This window comes from Eumetopias jubatus, unplaced genomic scaffold (assembly GCF_037043125.1).
Source record: "Eumetopias jubatus isolate StellerSeaLion01/CBP00866 unplaced genomic scaffold, mEumJub1_p1.0 scaffold_5, whole genome shotgun sequence".
NCBI classification, from domain to species: Eukaryota; Metazoa; Chordata; class Mammalia; order Carnivora; family Otariidae; genus Eumetopias; species Eumetopias jubatus.
Genome location: NW_028274811.1, coordinates 26429066 through 26450718, shown reverse-complemented (window position 1 = coordinate 26450718; position 21653 = coordinate 26429066). Strand labels below are relative to the sequence as shown.

The window sequence follows — 21653 nt, the reverse complement described above, 5'->3', positions numbered from 1 at the left end:
TTCATAAGATTATTGCCAGCCTGAACAAGTTAATACAAAGTGTTTAAATCAAGACTTGACACATAAGAAAGTACTAAATAAATGTTAGCCTTTTTTTTTTCCCCCTTAGAGGGAAAGGAGAGGGAGAGAGAGAGAATCTTAAGCAGGCTCCATGCCCAGTACAGAGCCCGATACAGGGCTTGATCTCAGGACCCTGAGATCATGACCTGAGCTGAAATCAAGAGTCAAATGCTTAATTATCTGAGCCATCCAGGAGCCCCTATGCTTTTTCTTTTTAAGTTTACTATATAAACTGAGCTTTTGGAGCAGTGTATTACAGGCTTAGGCATTATTTGTTGGACCTTAATGAAGGCTTATTCTGTAATGATGATGTATACATAGGAAATGTCAAGGTAAGTTTCTTTTTTGCTAGCTGTCATCTTTGACGTCAGTTTTGATGGATACTTTAATTCTATACTTTCACCTTTTAAAAGTTTCTCATTGCAGAAATTATTAGAATAAAAATCATTTAGAAAAAACATTTCCATTTGTACCAGTAATTACAGATCGAATTTATTCTCAGGAACATTCTCGTCAATGATTCTCAATTGTATTAGACCCAGGGCCCCATTTTTATAACATATATTTTGTAATGTCCCTTTGACTATCCTGAAATAAAATTCATAGATAATAAAATCTACCTACACACATAATTTTTCAAGTATTTATATACTGACCAATTGTAATACAAATGAGAACAAAGTACTGAAAAAATAAAATGCTAATATTCCATTATATAAATGCTTAGATGTGACCACACTCAATGACATAACGAAGTAGTCAGAGGCATAAGTAATCATTATGAGTGCAACAGCTATAAATGCAGACTGTTATTGATATGCTGTATTGGTGATCTAAACACCTTGAGTGGTGTTACTGTCAGTGAAATGGTTTTTTAAAATAGTGACAAGTTCTTGGTAGGGTTCTGAACAAAATAAAGTTGTTCTTCAATTTTCTGTATTTATATTCCTTTATTATTATTGTGGAAAAGCACTTTGTCTTTATATATAAAACAGAGTCAGGGTCTAGACACAGGTAATTATAAATAATTTTTTTCACCCGTATGAATATATGCTAGGACATTCAGAATTGTGGGGGCATTTCTTTATTGACAGACCATCCCACCCATTTCAGGATGCTTAGTATCCATTGCTCCTGCCTGTGAATGCCAGTAGTGCCCTCAAATGAACCAGAAACTCCTCCTATAAATTTCTGAAACATTCTAGGTTGGGAGTAACTGCTCCTTTGAGATCTGTTGTTCTAGTGTTATAAACAGTATTTGTTACAGAAGTTAAATTTCCATGTTTTTATGACAAAAGTTACTATTTTTAAAGATTTTATTTATTCATCAGAGAAAGAGAGAGAGCACGTGCCCGTGAGCAGGGGGAGCAGCAGAGGGAGAAGCAGATTCCGGAAACTCGTCCTATAAATTTCTGAAACATTCTAGGTTGGGAGTAACTGCTTCTTTGAGATCTGTTGTTCTAGTGTTACAAACAGTATTTGTTACAGAAGTTAAATTTCCATGTTTTTATTACAAAAGTTACTATTTTTAAAGATTTTATTTATTCATCTGAGAGAAAGAGAGAATGTGTGCCCGTGAGCAGGGGGAGCAGCAGAGGGAGAAGCAGATTCCCCGCTGAGCAGGGAGCCTGATGCGGGACTTGATCCCAGGACCCTGGGATCATGACCTGAACTGAAGGCAGACGCTTAACCGACTGAGCCAGCCAGGTGCCCCTGACAAAAATTATTTGAAGCATTACCCAATTAAAAAAAAACTTTCACAAATTTAGAATCACATTTGATTTCTTCATCTTTCATATCTAATCAGTTTATTTACACTTAGTAATTGAATTTTGAATTAAGGTCATACTGTGATTGGAAATGACCTTAGATTTTGCAGATTAATACCTGTTAGAAGTGTGTTTCCAGTCTGCAGTGACATGAGTGCAGAATGTGAGGGTAAACGTTTAAAGACTTTTATAGCAATTTGACATTGCCATGACATCAGATGCATGATTTTTATATTTTTCAGAAATAGCAGTTTGGCAGATTAGAAATACATACATTGTTCTTTACCATAGATTTTCTGAGAAGCATTGATATAGACCAGTAATTTTCAAACTCATTTAAAAGTTTTAAAGCATTTAAATACATTCATCAAACCAGACCTTTCCATGGAAGCACAGTGTCAAAACACACAAAAGTGAAGTTTTCTTTAGAATTTGTCTCAGCCTGGGCGCCTGGGTGGCTCAGTTGGTTAAGCGACTGCCTTCGGCTCAGGTCATGATCCTGGAGTCCCAGGATCGAGTCCTGCATCGGGCCCACTGCTCAGCAGGGAGTCTGCTTCTCCCTCTGACCCTCTTCCCTCTTGTGCTCTCTCTCATTCTCTCTCTCTCAAATAAATAAATAAATAAATAAAATCTTATTAAAAAAAAAAAAGAATTTGTCTCAGCCTGAGGATCCCCAAACTCCTACAGCAGCTTCCGCAGGGCCACCATGGGGTTCTCAGAGCACATTTCGACCCCCACTGGTTTATGGAGGCCAGCCTACTCCTTTACTATTAACAAATTAGGGCATATTTATATCCCGTGACAGAAAAAGAGTAGTTTTTCCTAATATATAAATATATCTTACAAATTGTTACCCAGAAAAGAACAAAAACCTCCCAAACCCCCAACTAGATCTCAAGTCAACACCTGGAACTTGGAGCATCTGCCCTTGTGATTTTTGTCTTGGGATTGTTTTTTAAACTTTCGTTTGTCATCTTTGTGAGGTCCTACTACCTGTGGAATGGTTCACTCCACTGGCAGCCATCGACCTCAGCCTCAGCCTCACTTTATAGGCATACCTCGTCTTACAGTGCTCCGCTTTAGTGCGCTTTCCAGATACTGCATTTTTTACCCTGTGTCCAACAACCTGTTGGCACCATTTTTCAAACAGGAGTTGCTCATTTCATGTCTCTGTGTCATGTTTTGGTAATTATTGCTGTATTTCAAACTTTTTCACTGTTACTGTATTTGTTAGAGTGATCTCTGATCAGTGATCTTTGATGTTACCATTGTAACTGTTTTTGGTTTGCCACAAACCATGCCCAAATAAAACAGCAAACTTAATAAATGTGTGTGTTCTGACCGCTTCACTGACTGCCCTTTCCCCATTTCTCTTTCTCTCCTTGGGACTCTATTCCCTGACAGACAGCAATACTGAAATTAGGCCAGTTAACCACACAGTGGCCTGTGAGTGTGCAAGTGAAAGGTAGAGTTGCACGTCTCTTTAAATCAAAAGCTAGAAATGATTAAGTTTAGTGAGAAAGGCATGTTGAAAGCCAAGATAGGCTGAAAGTTAGGCCTCCTGCACCAACTAGTTAGCAACTTTTGACTGTAAAAGAAAAGTTCCTGAAGGAAATTAAAAGTGCTACTCAAGTGTACACACACATGATAAGGAAGCAAACAGACTTAATACTGATGTAGAGAAAATTTTAGTGGTTTGGACAAAAGGTCATACTAGCCACAACAGTCTCCTAAGCCAAAGCCTAATCCAGGGCAAGGCCCTAACTCTCTTCAATTCTGTGAAGGTTAAGAGAGGTGAGGAGGCTGTACAAGAAAAGTCTGAAACTAGCAAGGGTTAGTTCATGAGGTTTAAGGAAGCCATCTCCATAACATGAAAGTGCAAGATGAAGTAGCACCTGCTGATGTAGGAGCTGTAGCAAGTTAACCAGGAGTTCCAGCTAAGATAATTCATGAAGGCGGCTACACTAAATAGCAGATTTTCAATCTGCTTTCTATTGGAAGAAGATGCTGTCTAGGACTTTGATACCTAGAGAAGTGAAGTCAGTGCCTGGCTTCAAAGCTTCAAAGGACACACTCTTATTACAAGCTAATGCAACTGGTGACTATAAGTTGAAGCCAGTGGTCATTTAACACTCTGAAAACTCCTAGGACCCTTAAGAATTATGCTAAATATACTTTGTCTTTCATCTATAAATGGCACAACAAGGCCTGGATGATAGCACATCTGTCCACCACATGGGTCATTGAATATTTTAAGTCCACTGTTGAGACCTCAGAAAAAAAGATTTCTGTCAGAATATTACTGCTTATTGACTGTGCACCTGGTCACCTAAGAGCACTGATGAAGATGTACAATGAGAGAGTGTTGTTTTCATGCCTGCTAACATAACATCCATTCTACAGCCCCTGGATCAAGTCTTGTTATTGAAGAAATACATTTCCTAAGGCTATAGCTGCCATAGAGAGTTATTCTTCTAAGGGATCTGGGCAAAGTAAATTGAAAATCTTCTGGAAAGGATTCATACTTCTAGATGCCATGAAGAGTGTTCATGACTCATGAGAAGCGATCACAATATCAGCGTTAACAAGAGTTTGGAAGAAGTCAATTCCAACCCTCGTGGATGACTTGGAGGAGTTCAAGACTTCAGTGGAGGAAGTCACTGCAGATGTGGTGGAAACAGCAAGAGAACTAGGTTTAGAAGTGGAGCCTGAAGATGTGGCTGAATTGCTACAATCTCATGATAAAACCTAATGGATGAGGAGTTACTTCTTATGGATGAACAAAGAAAGTGGTTTTCTGAGATGGAATCTACTGGTGAAGATGCTGTGAAGGCTGTTGAAGTGGCAACAAAGGATTTAGAATATTTCATAAACTTTGTTGACAGAGCAGTGGCAGGGTTTGAGAGGATTGGCTCCAATTTTGAAAGAAGTTCTGCTGTGGGTAAAATGCTAGCAAACAGCATCACGTTCTACGGAGAGATCATTATTGAAAGGAAGAGTCAGTCACTGCCGCAAACTTTGTTGTATCATTTTAGGAAGCTCCCACAGCCACTCGAGCCTTCAGCACCCCCACCCTGACCAGTCAGCAGCCGTCACCATTGAGACAGGACCCTCCACCAGCAAAAAGGTGTCTACTGGCTGAAAGCTCAGATGATGGTTAGCATTTTTAGCAATAAAATATTTCTTTTTTTAAAATTTTATTTATTTATTTGGCAGAGAGACACATCGAGAGAGGGAACACAAGCAGGGGAGGTGGGAGAGGGAGAAGCAGGCTTCCCGCTGAGCAGGGAGCCCAGTGCGGGGCTTGATCCCAGGACCCTGGGACCATGACCTGAGCCGAAGGAAGACGCTAAACGACTGAGCCACCCAGGAGCCCCTAGCAATAAAATATTTCTTAATTAAGGTATATATTACTGTTTTTTAGACATAATGCTATCATACACTTAAAAGATTACAGTGTAATGTAAACATAATTGTGGAGTGGGAAACCAAGAAATTCGTTTGACGTGGTTTGAGTATTTGCTTTATTGTGGTGGTCTGCAACCCAAGCTACAGTAGCTCCGAGGATACCTGTATTTTGTTGACTTGTGGCAGTGACTTCTAGGGCCTTACAAAGTGAATTTTATATTTCTGACACTGTATTTATATATCCTTCATATTTGGTAAATAAAGTTACGCATAGAAAGGTAACATTTTTCCATAGATGTCATAGATCTATTTATTTCATTCATTTGTTTGAAATCCTCCATTATCTTCAGGTTGCTGTTAAGATAAAGACCAATGACTACGCTCAGCCTTCCCTCCGGCTACCTCTCTTGCCAGATAGCTCACCTATTTTACCTGCGCTTCCTACTCTTTCCAGCCAACTTGGCTTTTTTTTTTTTTTTTTTTACTTTTTTTAAGTGCCTGGTTTTGGCCCATTTCAGGATCCTAGCACATGATCTTTTCCTGCTACCCAAACCCGGATTGGCTACCTCTTATTTCGTCAAGTCTTAGCTTCAACGTCATCTTGGGGGACGCCTGGGTGGCTCGGTTGGTTAGGCGTCTGCCTTCGGCTTGGGTCATGATTGCAGGGTCCTGGGATCGAGTCCCGTGTCGGGCTGCCTGCTCTGCAGGGAGCCTGCTTCTCCCTCTGACCCTCCCCCTGCTTGTACTTGGGCTCGTTCTCTCTCCCTCTCAAAAATGAATGGAATCTTTAAAAAAAATAATAAACATCATCTTGGGGAAACTCTATGTCCCTACTTTACTAGCTTAGTCTCTCTATAGTGTATTCTCATACTGTCCTGTATTTTTTTCCTCTGTGACATTATCCCAGTTGAAATAATTAGTGTGTGGTGTTACTCATTTGTGCGTTCTCGCTGTAGGTTGTCACCTGCGCAAGTGTAGAAACCATGTCTACCTTGTCCATTGCTGTATCCTCACTTTTTGGCAGTGTCCAGCACATAGTAGATGTTTGATAACTGGCGGAATTATGGTATGTGCATAAAATCTTAGGGTCATTTTTTTTTTCTTTTTTCTTTTTTAGGTTAAAGAAAGACCTGATGTGGGAGTTTATATCAAAGATTTATCAGCTTACGTGGTAAATAATGCTGATGATATGGATAGAATTATGACACTAGGCCACAAAAATCGTAAGTGTAGTACAGAATTGTGATTGAACATTTGTGTATTGAGTAGACTTTTAGAAGCAAAACTGGTATGGCACTTTGCCCCACAGAGACTGGAGTTTTAAAGTTTCTTGACAACCCTTTCTCCTTGATTATTTACTATGTAGAGAACATACATGAATGAAAGAGATAACACATTGCCTTCTGTGCTGACCAAAATTTTGTTTCTTGGTATACTGCTATATATTTGAAACTCATATAGCTAGTTGTCTCTTTTTAGCTATAATAATACTGGTTACATTTATTGAACACTTACTGTGTGGTGAGTGCTTGTGCTAAGTGCTTTCTTTATAAGAGTGATCTTTTTAAAATTCTCAAACTGAACCATGAATGTACTAAATTCCTATTTTATGACTGAGGAAACTGAGACTTAGTCTAAGTAACTTGTCCAAGGTTATGTACTACTTAGTAAGTGGCAGAGTGAGTATCTGAACCTAGGCCATTGGTCATCATTAACCGAGCACTTTACTTACTCTCTTTTGTTGACAAGAAAAGCAAACCAAAATTAAATGACATTCTTTTTGTTTTATTTATTTTTAAAAGATTTTTTATTTGTTTATTTGACAGTGAGAGAGAGAGAGAGACAGCGAGAGCAGGAACACAAGCTGGGCGCGTGGGAGAGGGAGGAGCAGGCCTCCCGGCCGAGCAAGGAGCCCGATACGGGGCTCGATCCCAGGACCCTGGGATCATGACCTGAGCTGAAGGCAGACACTTAACGACTGAGCCACCCAGGCGCCCCTAAATGACATTCTTTTTAATAATATATGAAGTTTTGTCTAAAGAATAAAAAGTTGCAGTGCTATTTAATACACAAAATGCCCCAGGCTTAATACTAGTGATGTTGCTAGCAGCAATTAGAGATCAGAGGTAAAGAACAAGAACATAGAAAGTAAACATTTTTTTAAAAGTGTTTTTTGGCTAGACTATAAATCTAGCAAACTCAAGGAAATTAAAGAAAAAATTAAAAAATCAGTTGCATTTTTATAAACCAAGTAGTAGAGGAAGGCCAAATTGCAACAGAAAAATGAGCAAAAGATGTGCATGAATATGTTATTCCCAGAACTATACACATGAACAAGCATACCACAGGATGTTCAATTTGACAAGTAATTGGGAACATGGGTATTAAAACAACAGTGGGAGATATTTTACCTGTTGTTTTGGATGGAGGGATATCCAGGTTCATAAAGCTCTGAAGAGATGGGCACTGGTGATGGGAATGTCAAGTGCTCCAGCCTTTTTGAAGGGGAGTGTAACAGTATCTGCTGAAATTTTTAAAATGCATTTCTTTTGACCCAGTGTTTCTAATTTGAATATGTATCTAGATACATATCGATATGTCTATATTGATAAATATCTAGAAAAATATCTTTAGACATAAACAATGACTTATTGAAACATTATTTATAATAGCAAAAAGTTTGATGCAGTCTAACTATCAGTAAAACATTGGTTATATAAATTATGGCACAGAAATACTATGGACCGTAATGAAGCTATTAAAAAAAAGAGTTAAATCTACATGTAGAGAATCTTGAAAGATTTTCAAGATACATCGTTAAGTGAAAAGAAAGGAAATTACAGAATAGTATGTACTGCATCATCCCATTTATAGATGTGGAAAAAAGCCAAATTGTTGAACAGCTATGTATTTGGGCAGTGTGTGTGTGTGTGTGTGTGTGTGTGTGTGTGTGTGTATGTATGTATGTATCAACTTGTGTGTATGTTAAACACTAGTGAAAGGACATTTAATAGTGGTTACCTTTAGGTAAGGGGCAGTAAGATTGGAGAACAGGGTTATATGGAGCTTTTACTTTATGTTTTTGTATGTCTGTATTTCTGAATTTTTTTTATACCAGGAGTATATGCATGTATTGCTTATTCAGTAAAAAAATTTTTGACTTATGATTCCATTCATAGTAATGATCAAAACCACCCCTTCAAAACAAAACAAAACAACAAGAAACCCCCCCCAAAACCTTCCATAAACAACTGAAAGTTTAATTTGGTATGTGAGATTCATTCAAGGAAAACTAAACAATTCTAATGAGAGAAATGAAATGAAATGAAGACAAAGGCATTTGAAGACCTAAGAGAGCAGAGGAAAATATTCTTACTCTAAGAATTAGACATTTACACTCTTACAACTATTCAAGTAGAAAATATCTAAGATATTACAGATACCCAAGTAGAAAAGTTCTAACATAAAAATACTAATTTTATCATATTGAAAAAGAGTAAAATAACTATTCAGGGGAAAATAGCAGAGGGAGGAAATGTGACAGTAAAAGCTGCTATTTTAAATGGATGAAAAATTGGTACAAATATAAAATTAGTTCCTGTTTTGTCCAGGTGGTCACAGTATAGAAATAGTTAATTTCGCACTTAAGAAAATAAGCCTTTCATCCCATGAACAAATAGGTGACCTGCTTAGCAATTAAAATGCATTCAAAATAGTCACTTACATTTGCATTGTGGGCACCATTGTAAATTGGCTAATATTTCTGTAGAGCAGGGCTTTTCAGCCATTAAACCATTATCATTTTCTTTAAAAAATATTCTTTTTGAATAGGTAATCCATACACATGTAAAATTCAAAAGGCACCAAAGTATACATTGAAAAACAAGTCTTGGGGCGCCTGGGTAGCTCAGTTATTAAGCGTCTGCCTTTGGCTCAGGTCATGATCCCAGGGTCCTGGGATCAAGCCCCACATCAGGCTCCCTGCTCCGTGGGAAGCCTGCTTCTCCCTCTCACACTCCCCCTGCTTGTGTTCCCTCTCACTGAGTCTCTCTCTGTCAAATAAATAAATATAATCTTTAAAAAAAAAAAGAAAAAGAAAAACAAGTCTTTCTCCTACCCTTGGGTCTCAGTCACCTAGTTCCCACGCCTGGTGGAACTCCCATTACTTTGTCATGTCCCCTTCCTGATACCGTCTTTGTATGCCTAAGTGTGTATTTTTATTTATTATTTTTTTAAGATTATTTATTTATTTGCCAGAGAGAGCACAAGCAAGGGGGGTGGCAGGCAGAGGGAGAAGCAGACTCCCCGCAGAGCAGGGAGCCCGATGTGGGACTCGATCCCAGGACATGAAAATATAGGAGATAATCTTAAGTGCAAAAGCCAGAAGATAAAATAATACTCCGTATGTGTATCACTACTGATCAGATGTTATGAAGTGGTGTTAGATTTTATTTTGTTTTTTTAAAGATTTTATTTTTAAGTAATCTCTGCACCTAATGTGGGCTCAAACTTAAAACCCTGAGATCAAGAGTCACATGCTCCACTGATTGAGGAAAGCAGGTGCCCCTGGATTTATTTTTTAAGTATTTTTGGAAAAAATACGTAAGTTTGTAATATGATTTAAAAGAAAATTTGTGTGGAGTCACAAATCCTTGTATTTTCTTTCACTAATTTTTGTTTTATCTTCTTCCATTGGGCATTCCTTTATGACTGCAGTTTACATTCTAATTATCTGACTTCTAATATAACCACATGCTAATAAAGAATACCCTTTTAATCTTCAAATTATAAAATCAGCTTGCATGGAGAAATTCTGCATGAATATATAGTAAGAAGATAATTTTGACATTGGCTAAAATTAACAAAATGCTTTTCAAATACTTGGCAATTAAAAAAAAACTAATACATGCCTATTATAAAAAACAAAACAGACCTTTTTCTTTACATAATACACTTATGTAAAATATTTATACTCACATAAATACTTGGTATATTTTGAGTGGATGCTTTTGTTTAATAGAAATAGAATTGTACTATATATTCCTTTCTCTGTTTTTTTGGTTTTTTTTTTTTTAGTTCATACGTTATGTGTATCTTTCCACGTCATACATACAGATCTGTTTTGTGTTTTTAAAGGACTGTTTAGTAGTCCATAGTATGACTATTTTTCTTTAGATTTTATTTATTTATTTAGAGAGAGAGCATGCAAGTGGGGGTGGGGGGGTGTGGGAGAGGAAGAGGGAGGGTTCGATCTCACGACCTGAGCCAAAATCAAGAGCCAGACGCTTAACTGACTAAGCCACCCAGGTGCCCCATGACTGTTCTTTAATAGATTGGCCACTGTCCTTTTGGTTGTTTCTGATCTCTTGATATTGCAAACAGTGCTGTACTGAATATCCTGTATCATCTCATGCATATATGCAAGTATTTCTGTGATTTAGATTCTCGGAACGTAATACTTTTTAGAGACAGCTGAAACAGCAATAATTTTTTAAATTATTTAACTTTTTTTTTTTAACCTAAGTTAGTTATTTTTTTAGTCAGTAATACTTGGGATTGAAATTAAGTATTTTATCCTAAAATTACCTTTGTAGTATGAGAAACATTACAAATTCTTTTGTCAAGAGAAATTTCTAATGTTAAATAAACCTATGCTTTTCTGGTTTAGCCATGCTCTCTGGCTCTTCGCTATGATGAAATTAAGTATTTCAAACCATTCTGGATATTTAATTATTTTTAAAAATACTCCCTCTTGTTATACCTTTTAAGAATTTCCTTCCTTTCTTCAAGGTTCTGTTGGTGCAACTAATATGAATGAACATAGTTCCCGTTCCCATGCCATCTTTACAATTACTATAGAATGCAGTGAAAAAGGCGTTGATGGCAACATGCATGTCAGAATGGGGAAGCTCCATCTTGTAGATCTTGCTGTAAGTAACAGGACGCTACTCAAGGAATAACTTGTGATTTTTTGCATTTTATAAGTGAATAAAAATTCAAGTGAGAATGTGTGATTTACATACAGTTTTTAAGTTGTTTGTGTATGTGTTTTTAACTTATTATTTATTATGGAATATTTCTAACTTCTAATGTCTACAAAAGTACTAAGAATAGTATGCTCTCCCATGTACCCATGACCCAACTTCAATCCATTCATGGCCAGTTCTGTTTCATTTCTATCATCAGCCACTTTTTCCCTTCCTGTATTATTTTGAAGCAAATTCCAGATACCATAGCAGATTTTTTAGTGTCAAATTTTGTTTTAAACTTTCAGAGGAATATTCTGTATTTTTAATTTTAGCTTTATTTCTGTCTCTGTTTATTGCTAGGGTTCAGAAAGACAAGCAAAAACTGGAGCTACTGGACAGCGTCTAAAGGAAGCCACAAAAATCAATCTTTCGCTTTCCACCCTTGGTAATGTAATTTCTGCCTTGGTTGACGGAAAAAGCACTCATGTTCCTTATCGCAACTCTAAACTGACTCGTCTTCTTCAGGATTCCTTAGGAGGAAATTCAAAAACCATGATGGTAAGACTTAATTGTAGAATAGTTATCATCAGGAGAATTTCAGATTCCTGTTTATGCCAGTAATTGCTATGCATAACATTTTTAAAACTATTGATTATTTCACTTGTGATTTATGGTTATTCTTTTTCAAGTACGCTGTGTGTGCTAATCCATATAATGGTGTTTGGAAATCCATGTGATTGATGCTTTCTTGTTCAAGAAGGCTAGAGGAGAACAACTATATTTCAAAAATTATTTTTGATGTATTCATAATGGTAGTATTAATTTTAACTGCATCAAGTGTAAAATGTTTTGTATTCCTAATTCAACAGTGTGCAAATATTGGGCCAGCAGATTACAATTATGATGAAACTATCAGTACATTACGGTATGCTAACCGTGCTAAGAATATTAAAAATAAAGCTAGAATTAATGAAGACCCAAAGGATGCTTTGCTTCGCCAGTTTCAGAAAGAAATAGAGGAACTGAAAAAAAAGCTTGAAGAAGGTAACTTTTTCTCAAAATATTAATGTGAATGTTGGCTAAAAATATGTTGCTTAACCACGAAATGTTCTAATAAAAACAACTTATTAAAATTCTTTGAGCATCTAACTTTGATACTGAAAGCAATATTTCTGCAAGGTAACTTGATACACACTTTAGCATTTTCATATTAAGTTTAAGTATAATTATGCAATATTTGTGTATGTAATTTTTTAAAAATTCATTTAATTTAAACCTCCATCTCAATCCTCTCAGTCCCCATTTCCTTTTATAGATTTTATTTGGCCACTTACTGAATAATGAATTTTTTTTGTCTTTGTATAAGAGCAAGTTTTACCATATATGTATTTAGGTGAAAATGACCCAGAGTTCTTTGAGAAAGATTTCAGTCACTAATATTCAAAGTAAAGAAACCTATCAGAGTCATGGGTAAACAGAATTTACTATAAGTAAAAATTCGTTGTGTGACTTTGAAAATATGCTTTCATGCTTATATTTGAACATGAGATTCTGTTTGGGGAATCCTTTTCTAACAAGATGTTAGAAGGTTAGAAAGTCTGAAGACCTTGTTCATGAGGATGAGAAATTCACAGACTGTCTTTAAGTGCTCAGTGACTCTACACTTTCATGCTAAGAACTGATTGGAATAGGGCTCCTTTTCATACCAGGTAAACAAAAGGCTTCAGAATGGTTTTTTTTTTTTTATAGTTTGTGGGGAAACTGGATAGAACAAATGTGAGTTGCAGAGATGCCACCATCACAGATGTTTGGAAAGGGTACTGATTCAATAAACTTGAGTAAGATTTTTTGAGGAAAAGCAGTAATTGAGCTGCCTCTTAGATAATGAAATTTGGTATTTTAAATATGACCACTAGGTGGTATTTATAGTCAGTATGTTTTAAAGATTTAAAATTTCTTAGATTTGTTAATGTTCAGTTCACACCTTTATTTTGCTGCCTTTATTTTTTTACATTTTTTCATTGTGGCAAAATAAACCTAACATAAAATTTACTACCTTATCTATTTTTATTCTGTGGCATTAAGTATGTTAACATTGTTCTGTAACCATTACCGTCATCCATCCCTAAAACTTTTTACTCATCCCCAAATGAAGCTCCGTACCCATTAAACATTAACTCTCCATCCCCCTCTCTGCCTCAGCCTCTGGTAACCACTATTCTGTCTCTGAATTTGACTATTCTAGATAACTCATATGAGTAGAATCATATAATACATGTGCTTTTGTGTCTGGCTTATTCTACTTAGCATGATGTCTTCAAGGTTCATCCATATCATAGCATGTGTCAGAATTTCCTTCCTTTTTAAGGCTGAATAATATCCCATTGTTTGTATATACCACATTTTGTTTATCCATTCATCTTTTGGTGGACACATGGGTCGCTTCTGCCTTTTGACTACTGTAAATAATCTGGCTATGAATGTGGGTGTACAGATATGTGTTGAATTCTTGCTTTCAGTTCCTTTGAGTATATACCCAGAAGTGGAATTGATTGATCATGGGGTAATGCTGATTTTATTTTTAAGACATTTCATTTCACTGATGCTTATGACATTTGTTTTTATAATCCAGTTAACAGTTGAGTGTTATAATATGGTAAATACAGTTGATCATATAAACAATAAAAATCAGGCAAAAACATTAAAAGAGTAATTTTTGAAAATTTTTATAGACTTCTAGAAAACTTGGAAGTATAGTGAGTTCCTATATATTCATCACTCAGCTTCCCCTTATGTTAGCATCTTATATGACTGGAACATCTTACATTGAACATCTTACAGTTATTGGCATCAGGAGTTTTACATTGATACAGACTTATTAACTCATCTATTGATCTTATTCAGATGTTGAGTTTGCCCTCTAGTGCCCTTTTCCCTAGTCCAGGATGCAGTCTAGCATCACATAGTGCATTTAGCTGTCTCCTCTAGTCTCCAGTTCCTCATCTTTCTCTGTCTTTCATGGTCTTGACACTGTAAAAGTTATATATTTGTAGAATGTTCCTCAATTTGGGTCATCTGTAGTTCTCTCATAAGTATTCTGCAAGGTTTCTTCACTCTAAATTCTATAATTTTACATTTTCCTTTGAACTTAAGGTGTGTCTTGTGGTGAGATACTTTGAAACTACTAAAAGGTCCTGTTTCTTATATTTTTTCCCACTAGTTTGAGCATCCATCAGAGGTTCTTGCCAGCAACAATAATTCTGTGGCATTTGCTCCTTGATGACTTTGTCTTCTCGGCATCCTTTTAATGTTTAATGTTTGGAATTCTGTTGTAAGGGGGAGTAGTCCCTCCTCCCCTACTTGTTTATTCAATTATTTATTTATGTCAGTATTGACTCAGGGATATTTATTTTAGTCTGTGCATTATATAATACAATAATATCATTATGTGTTTTATTGCTCAGATTGTTTGAGCTTTTGCCATAGGAGCTCCTGAATTCAGGGTAGTTGCTACATCCTTTCAGCATACTTCCATCAGTTTTTTGATTTTTGGTTTTGAGTGCTTTCTTTATTTCCGGCACCACAGATGTTTCTTTTCTTCTTCTTCTTCTTCTTCTTTTTTTTTTTTTAAGATTTTATTTGTCAGAGAAAGTGTACAAGCAGGGGAACCAGCAGGCAGAGGGAGAAGCAGGCTCCCCGCTCAGCAACAAGCCAGATGCGGGACTCGATCCCAGGACGTTGGGATCATAACCTGAGCCGAAGGCAGATGCTCAACTGACTGGGCCACCCAGGCGTCCCTTAGGCTCATTTTATACGTTCCTTACCCTGGCATAAAACCATCTCTTTCTCCCTAGCTCCTTTTTAGTGGAGAATGGTATTTATTTATTTATTTATTTATTTATTTATTTAAAAAAGATTTTATTTATTTATTTGACAGACACACAGCAAGAGGGGAACACAAGCAGGGGGAGTGGGAGAGGGAGAAGCAGACTTTCCGCTGAGCAGGGAGTCCGACATGGGACTCGATCCCAGGACCCTGGGATCATGACCTGAGCCAAAGGCAGACGCTTAATGACTGAGCCACCCAGGTGGCCCTAGGGGAGAATGATATTTAGAAACTAAAACTTGGGCATTAGGTGCATTCATTACAACCAGGGTGTCATTGTTACTAGGCCTAAAGAAAATATTTTTAATGAATTCTTTCTCCCAATATGCTTATCTCTTCCTATCCATTATTTACTGGTTTAGATATTATCATTTGTGATTATTGTATATTTATTTTTCTCCCCAAATACCTGTTTTTTTAGACATCATACACGGACAGTGTTATTTTTAAATAACTATTTTGAAGGTAATATAGTACTGATCTGCATTATTAGTTTAATTATACCCTTTGATTTTTGTTTTTAAGTTATTATACTCTTTGTACAAATAAGCCCTTCTTCTTTTCTTTTGATATAGTCCTGAAAGTGGGATAACTGTGTTAGATGAGTTTTATGGTTTTTAAAAAATACGCAGGTTGAATGAATTTTTAAAAATCTTAAACAGAGGGGTGCCTGGCTGGCCTAGTTGATGGAGCATGTGACTCTTGATCTCAGGGTTGTGGGTTTGAGCCCCATGTTGGGTGTAGAGATTACTTAAGAAAATATTTAAAAACTAAAATCTTATACAGAAAACTGAGGAGAAAATGCTCCCCCAAAGTGATTCCTTTTTTAAAAAATTGAAATAATGACTTTAACTTGAAATTTTTATATATACGTAGAACTTTATTTAAACTAATGATTTGAAATTGTAAGTAGATCAGAATTTATTTTTGAAAGATTTTATTTATTTGAGAGAGCAAGAGAGGGAGCAGAAGAAGTGGGGAGCACAAGCAGGAGGGGAACATGAGCAGGTAGGTGCAGCAAGGCTCCCCGCTGAGCAGAGAGCTGGATGTGGGACTCCATCCCAGGACCCTGGGATCACGACCTGAGCCGAAGGCAGGTGCTTAACTGACTGAGCCACCCAGGCGCCCTTTAAGTAGATCAGAATTTAACTTCTCTTTAGGAACTTTAAAATAAAGCCTCTGAGGTTAGCATGTGATATACTGTTTAGGAATATTAAAATACGTTTTGTTTAGGGCCACAAACTTATATCTTTTCCTGAGGTTAGCATGTGATATACTGTTTAGGAATATTAAAATACGTTTTGTTTAGGGCCACAAACTTAATGGCAGGCCATAACCTGGCATAGAATATAAATTGATTTGTAAAATTTTGTTCAAGGGGAAGAGATATCAGGCTCCGATATCAGTGGATCGGAGGAGGAGGATGATGAAGAGGGCGAAGTTGGAGAAGATGGAGAGAAAAGGAAAAAAAGAAGGGGTAAGTTCTTTTTAGTGTTCTAGAAATTAACTGGGGTTGCTACCTCATATGGTTTAACATTCATCTGAGTGCATGCCTTTTGCCATTTTTAGTTATGGTAGCAAGTCACACAAGAGGATATATGCCATATACGTGATTAACTTTGCCTTATATTTTTCTCCTCTGCTGATCTCCTACTTACAGTTGAATCATAATGCCATATGTTCTTTTACAGTTTAGAATTGTAAAAATCTGTGACAGTGGTTATACCATGTAAAGATTTTATTCAGGGTTTTAATTTTATGTGGGGACTTGGATTTGTGTTGGGAACCTAAAATTTTTTTTAGGAAATCAGGATAATGTGGCGTGTTTCTCAAGTATGGTTAGGCTTTAGAAGTCACTGAATTTTTAAATGATGGATTTGTATGAGGATTCTATTTTTTTAATTTAATACTTTGCATTATAAAATGTACTTTCATTCTTACCCTTTTATGGGGCATTTGTTGCCACGTGTGAAGTAAGTTTGTATTTATTATGATAAAGATATAGATAACAGGCAAAAGACAGACATATTATAATGGCCCACTTTTCAAATGTTTTTGCTCTTAATGTTTATTTGTTTCAGAACTCTCTTCCATTAATGTGGATCATTAATATGTGGATCATTGTTTGCAAGCTGGTGCATATTTTGCTTGTCTTATTAAGATGATCTTGCTGAAAATAAACCCAGGAGTCCCAAATTTTAAAACCAAAGGTTCTGTAACTTCAAAAGACAGGAAGAGCATGATTTAGAGTAAGAGCATGATTTAGAGCAGAACTATAGTCTACTGGCCCACCACCTGTTTTTATAAAGAAAATTTTATTAAACATCCATGCTCATTTGTTTGTAGATGATGTACAGCTACTTTCTGATGAGGCTGTATGGCCCACAAAGCCTAAAGCACTTATTATCTGTCCCTTAACAGAAAATGCTTGCTGACCCCTTATTTAGATAAATGGTTTTGTGTTCATACCTATTTTTTCATAGACTGTCCATAGCTAAAGCAGATCATAGATTTGTTAAAAATAAAATTTAAAATAGAAAAAAATGCTATTGCTTAATATGTTAAAATATTGATTAGTAGGATACCTTCCTTCTAGGCTTAGAAATTTTAAAATTTTTAGTGAGCCTTTCACAGTTTTGCCGTGAAACCTGAAACATACGTAATTATATCCAATTGCTTGATGTTTTGGTGGAGAGTAAAATTGGAGACAAGCCAAGCTATCTGTGATGAAGGGTAACTCATCATTCCTATAGTTTTAATTGTGCATAACTTTAAATTTTAAAACTCACTTCCTGTAACTTACCAGGTAAATAGTTTAAATAGACTTAAATGTCACCAAATGCCTTGTTTTTTATTCCTGTCATTCCAAGCCTCTGAGTAACTGCGTTGTAAGTGGGCAGTGGGGTTGGCCCACCGTAGACGCTTAAAGGAACCCAGTTTCTAACTGCCCCATCTGGCTTTGTAACTAGAGAATATTGGGTGGTCTACCAAGGCTGGTATTAAGGGAAAGTGCATTTTGGTTCTTTAATGCAAAGTGTGATTGTTCTTTAAAATTCTCTCTGTGGAACTGAATTTTCCTGTGTGTATGTGTTCATTTTCTTGTCTCCTCTTCCTTTGGCTCCCGTCGGGCTCACTTCCTTGTCTTCCAGGCAGTAGCAGTGGCAGTAGCTCAGACTCTACATGCTCTGTCATAGAGAAGCCTCTGGATAAGTCCTTGCCCAGTGAGTGCTAGCTCTTACATTCTCTCACGGAGCTTTGGCTTTCCCATCACCCATGGGCTTCATTTCAGAAATGCTGCGCTGCTCCCCGTCATTACTTAAAGAGTACATGTTGGACTTCTCAGCCGAACAAAGCATGTGATGATTTCCCCCTTCCTCATTGCTTCCAGTTAACTGTAACTGTTAAAACGTGTGCTTAATGCTTATGTTTGAGACAATGGAAGAGAGATTCGTGCTTTTGCAATTGAGATAATGTAAAGAGAGCTAGTAAGCTGTCTGAAAGAATAATTCTTATGGTTCCCTTTTATGTTTCAGGATAAACTTCCAATCCTAGTCAGTAATAAGGGACGTGCAGTAATGAAGCCTGAATTTCTAAAAGTACCGATTACATTTGGCAACACACCAATGCCCATTATAACATGTCTTAAGTTATAAAGATTTTATGCTTTGGTGTCCTACTCTTAGGGGTAGCTTAAGATTGAAAGCTCCCAAAGTTTGAAGCAAGTAAAGATACATTGGTTAGTATTTTATTTCAAATGGCCACTTTCCTCTGTTTCTCAACTACCTGCTTGATTTTAAGAAACTTTCTAAGCTATGATTAGAGAATTCAGATCCACAAGAAGTTAATGCAGGATCTGTCTAGACGTATTTCAGTCATAAAGGCTTTTTCTTAAACCTTAAATCAGTTGAAAAGTATTACTAATTTTATTTATATTTTTAGAAGAAAAGGGAATTGATTTTTTTTTTCTACTAGATTGCAGCTTACTGCCTTTTAAAGCATTATCTGTGTACTTACTTTTCCAAAAGTAGTAACAAACACGTTTGGTTATTCTTAACGCATTTAGCTTTCTAGAGGAAGAATTCCAAGAATATTAGGAATCGTTTTCTCTCTTGACAATTCTTACATTTTACCAAAACAGTTTTATAAGACAATTTATGAAATACAAGAAATTGCTTTAGAAACCATATAGAGGTATTATTTTGTATTATAAACGGTCAGATATGAGAAAATACCTGAGTGGCATTATAATTTAAGTTTCGGTTTTAAAATTTACCTTAATCTTTAAAGAGTAGTTATATGAAAGTATGTTATGAAATGAGTTGTACTTGGTTCAATTCATGGAGTTTTGGTTACTGTTTGTGTACCTAGCACATAACATTAAGTTCTTCTGTTGTGATGTGGGCGTATTGGTGAAGTGGAAAAATGGTTTTCCCAGCATGTGGTTGCTGTGTGTAACTTATATGTATCTTCCCTTTTAAAAATACGAATGGCTTTTTTTTTAAGGTGTTCTTTGCTTGAATCATCAGTTGATCATTTACCTCAATGGAATTATAATTACCCTTAACAATCTACTAAATGGATTGAATGCAAGTTCGTTAGTATACAGGTGTACTTCACTTTATGCAATTAATTTTTTTTCTGAAAAAATTGCTTATAAATCACATTGGAAAATCAAATCTGTTGGGAGAACTTGCTGTCCTTAATATTTCTTCATTAAATCCTTTTGTTAATCAAATTATCACTGCAGATTACTGTAATCCAATTTATCTCTTTAGTTGATTGAAGTTTTTGTGTTGGATTTTCTTAAAGGGGAGGCACACCTGTATGGGATCTTTATATTAGAACATTGAATTGGGAAATTTTAGAAATTGACAGTGCAAATTTTGCTACTTTTAACTTACTGATTTTTCAAATTGGCATAATTTTCTGTTTTGTCCTTTTACATTACTTCCCAGATCTTAGCAGGTTCCCAATTCCATGTGTACCATTAGTATAACCACTTGGTGCTGAACTGTTATATTTGCAGAAGTCTGGGAGTCATTGTGAGCTCTTGAGATTGATTTGAATTGTAATCTTAGTCTAAATTAATGTTATTTGCTTTAATTACATCTCTGATTGTGTTGAATATGTTTTTCTTTTTACATAAAGCTGCTCTTTTTCAGTTTTGATGATTTATTTCTATATTTATACTATAAATAAATGCTGTTAAACATTTTTCTTTGTTTTACAAAGGAAATAATGGTTTTCTTTTTTTCCTCTTCATCTCTGTGCATATGCTTCCTGTCTACGATTTGCTTACTACTCTTACTGAAAGATCAAGCAGGTTGGTGTGATTGATTTGCACTCCACATGGTACAATTATTTAAACTATAAAGAACTTTGTTATTTAACTACATTACATTTTTTAAATTTAATAGTTTTTTTTCAAGGTAAGTATCTGTCTTTTGTATTTAAAAAAATCTTTGAACATTAGCTCTTTTTTTTTTTTTTAAACTTTTTCTCCTAAATTAAAAAAAAAATTCATTTCAGTTTTTGTTCAGGAAGCTATTAGGAATATTCTTGTTTCCAAATGATGTTTTTAGAAGAACAATTCAGAAGTATTAGATTGACAGTGACAACCATACTGGATTCTCTAGACCTAATTGACAAAATAGACAAATATAACACCAGAACCAGATGACATGATCTTTTTTCCTAAATTTTTAAAGATCCGTTAAACCAAATTTTGGTAATACAAATTTAAATGATTTTCACTTTCAAGCTTTTTTTGTTTTTTAAGCAAGGAGTCAAATGCCTGGTTACTTATGTTCATAGGTGCTCATGTAATGAAAATAAAATTAATTCAGTTAAGTTTTCCCAAAATTCTTCCCTTTCACTTTATCTTGCCGAAGTTCATTTTGGCAGTTTTGGTTGGGACACATGGCAAAGAGCAACTAAAAGTATTACTACTCCTGTTTGGCTTAATTAAATACTGTATGACATCACCATTTTTTTTTAAGATTTGTTTACCTGAAATTTTGTGCTGAATTGTGTCATGCAGTATCAGAAGAAGGATTTTTGGTTGGTTTGGTTAAGATTTTTAGAAAATCAATCTAAAAGTGACTTTTAGTGATGTCATGATTTTAAATGCCTGCTTAGGAAAGTTGGAATATATTCACACTTAGCCTAACATATTATTTGGAGAGAAATACAGTGATTTATCTGAATAATATTGACTAGAAATTATGTTACTTAAATATTAAACTTTTGAAATTGAACCTAGCTATAAATGCATGGTCATCTCTATGAGAATGTTGTAAGAGCACAGGAAGATTTTTGCTGCTAAAGCAGAAGTTGGAAAATACTACCTGAATGGTTTTTAATAACTAATGCAATTCAGGCCTAGTAGTAATTCATCAACAGGTTGTGCTTTTGTATTTCTACATGTAATATCTTTTTATTTTACTGCCTCTTAGTGGGGTTGGAAACTAGGTTTTTAACTGTTAACCAAACAATTAGAACCCTACATGCCTAAAAATTAATGTGCATATGTTTATCAGATCATTTCCACTATACTGTTAG

General features: G+C 35.7%; 1 protein-coding gene across 3 annotated transcripts in view; it reads left to right on the top strand.

The window, feature by feature from the left end:
• KIF3A (kinesin family member 3A) overlaps positions 1–21653 on the top strand; it is a 71290-nt gene that overhangs the window by 20212 nt on the left and 29425 nt on the right. For all 3 annotated transcript variants that reach the window (XM_088023260.1, XM_028103635.2, XM_088023259.1), the window contains exons 5-9: positions 6355–6460; positions 11028–11167; positions 11567–11764; positions 12076–12250; positions 16471–16569. In XM_088023260.1, the coding sequence (XP_087879386.1) occupies positions 6355–6460; positions 11028–11167; positions 11567–11764; positions 12076–12250; positions 16471–16569 (718 nt within the window). The remainder of the gene's footprint in view (positions 1–6354; positions 6461–11027; positions 11168–11566; positions 11765–12075; positions 12251–16470; positions 16570–21653) is intronic.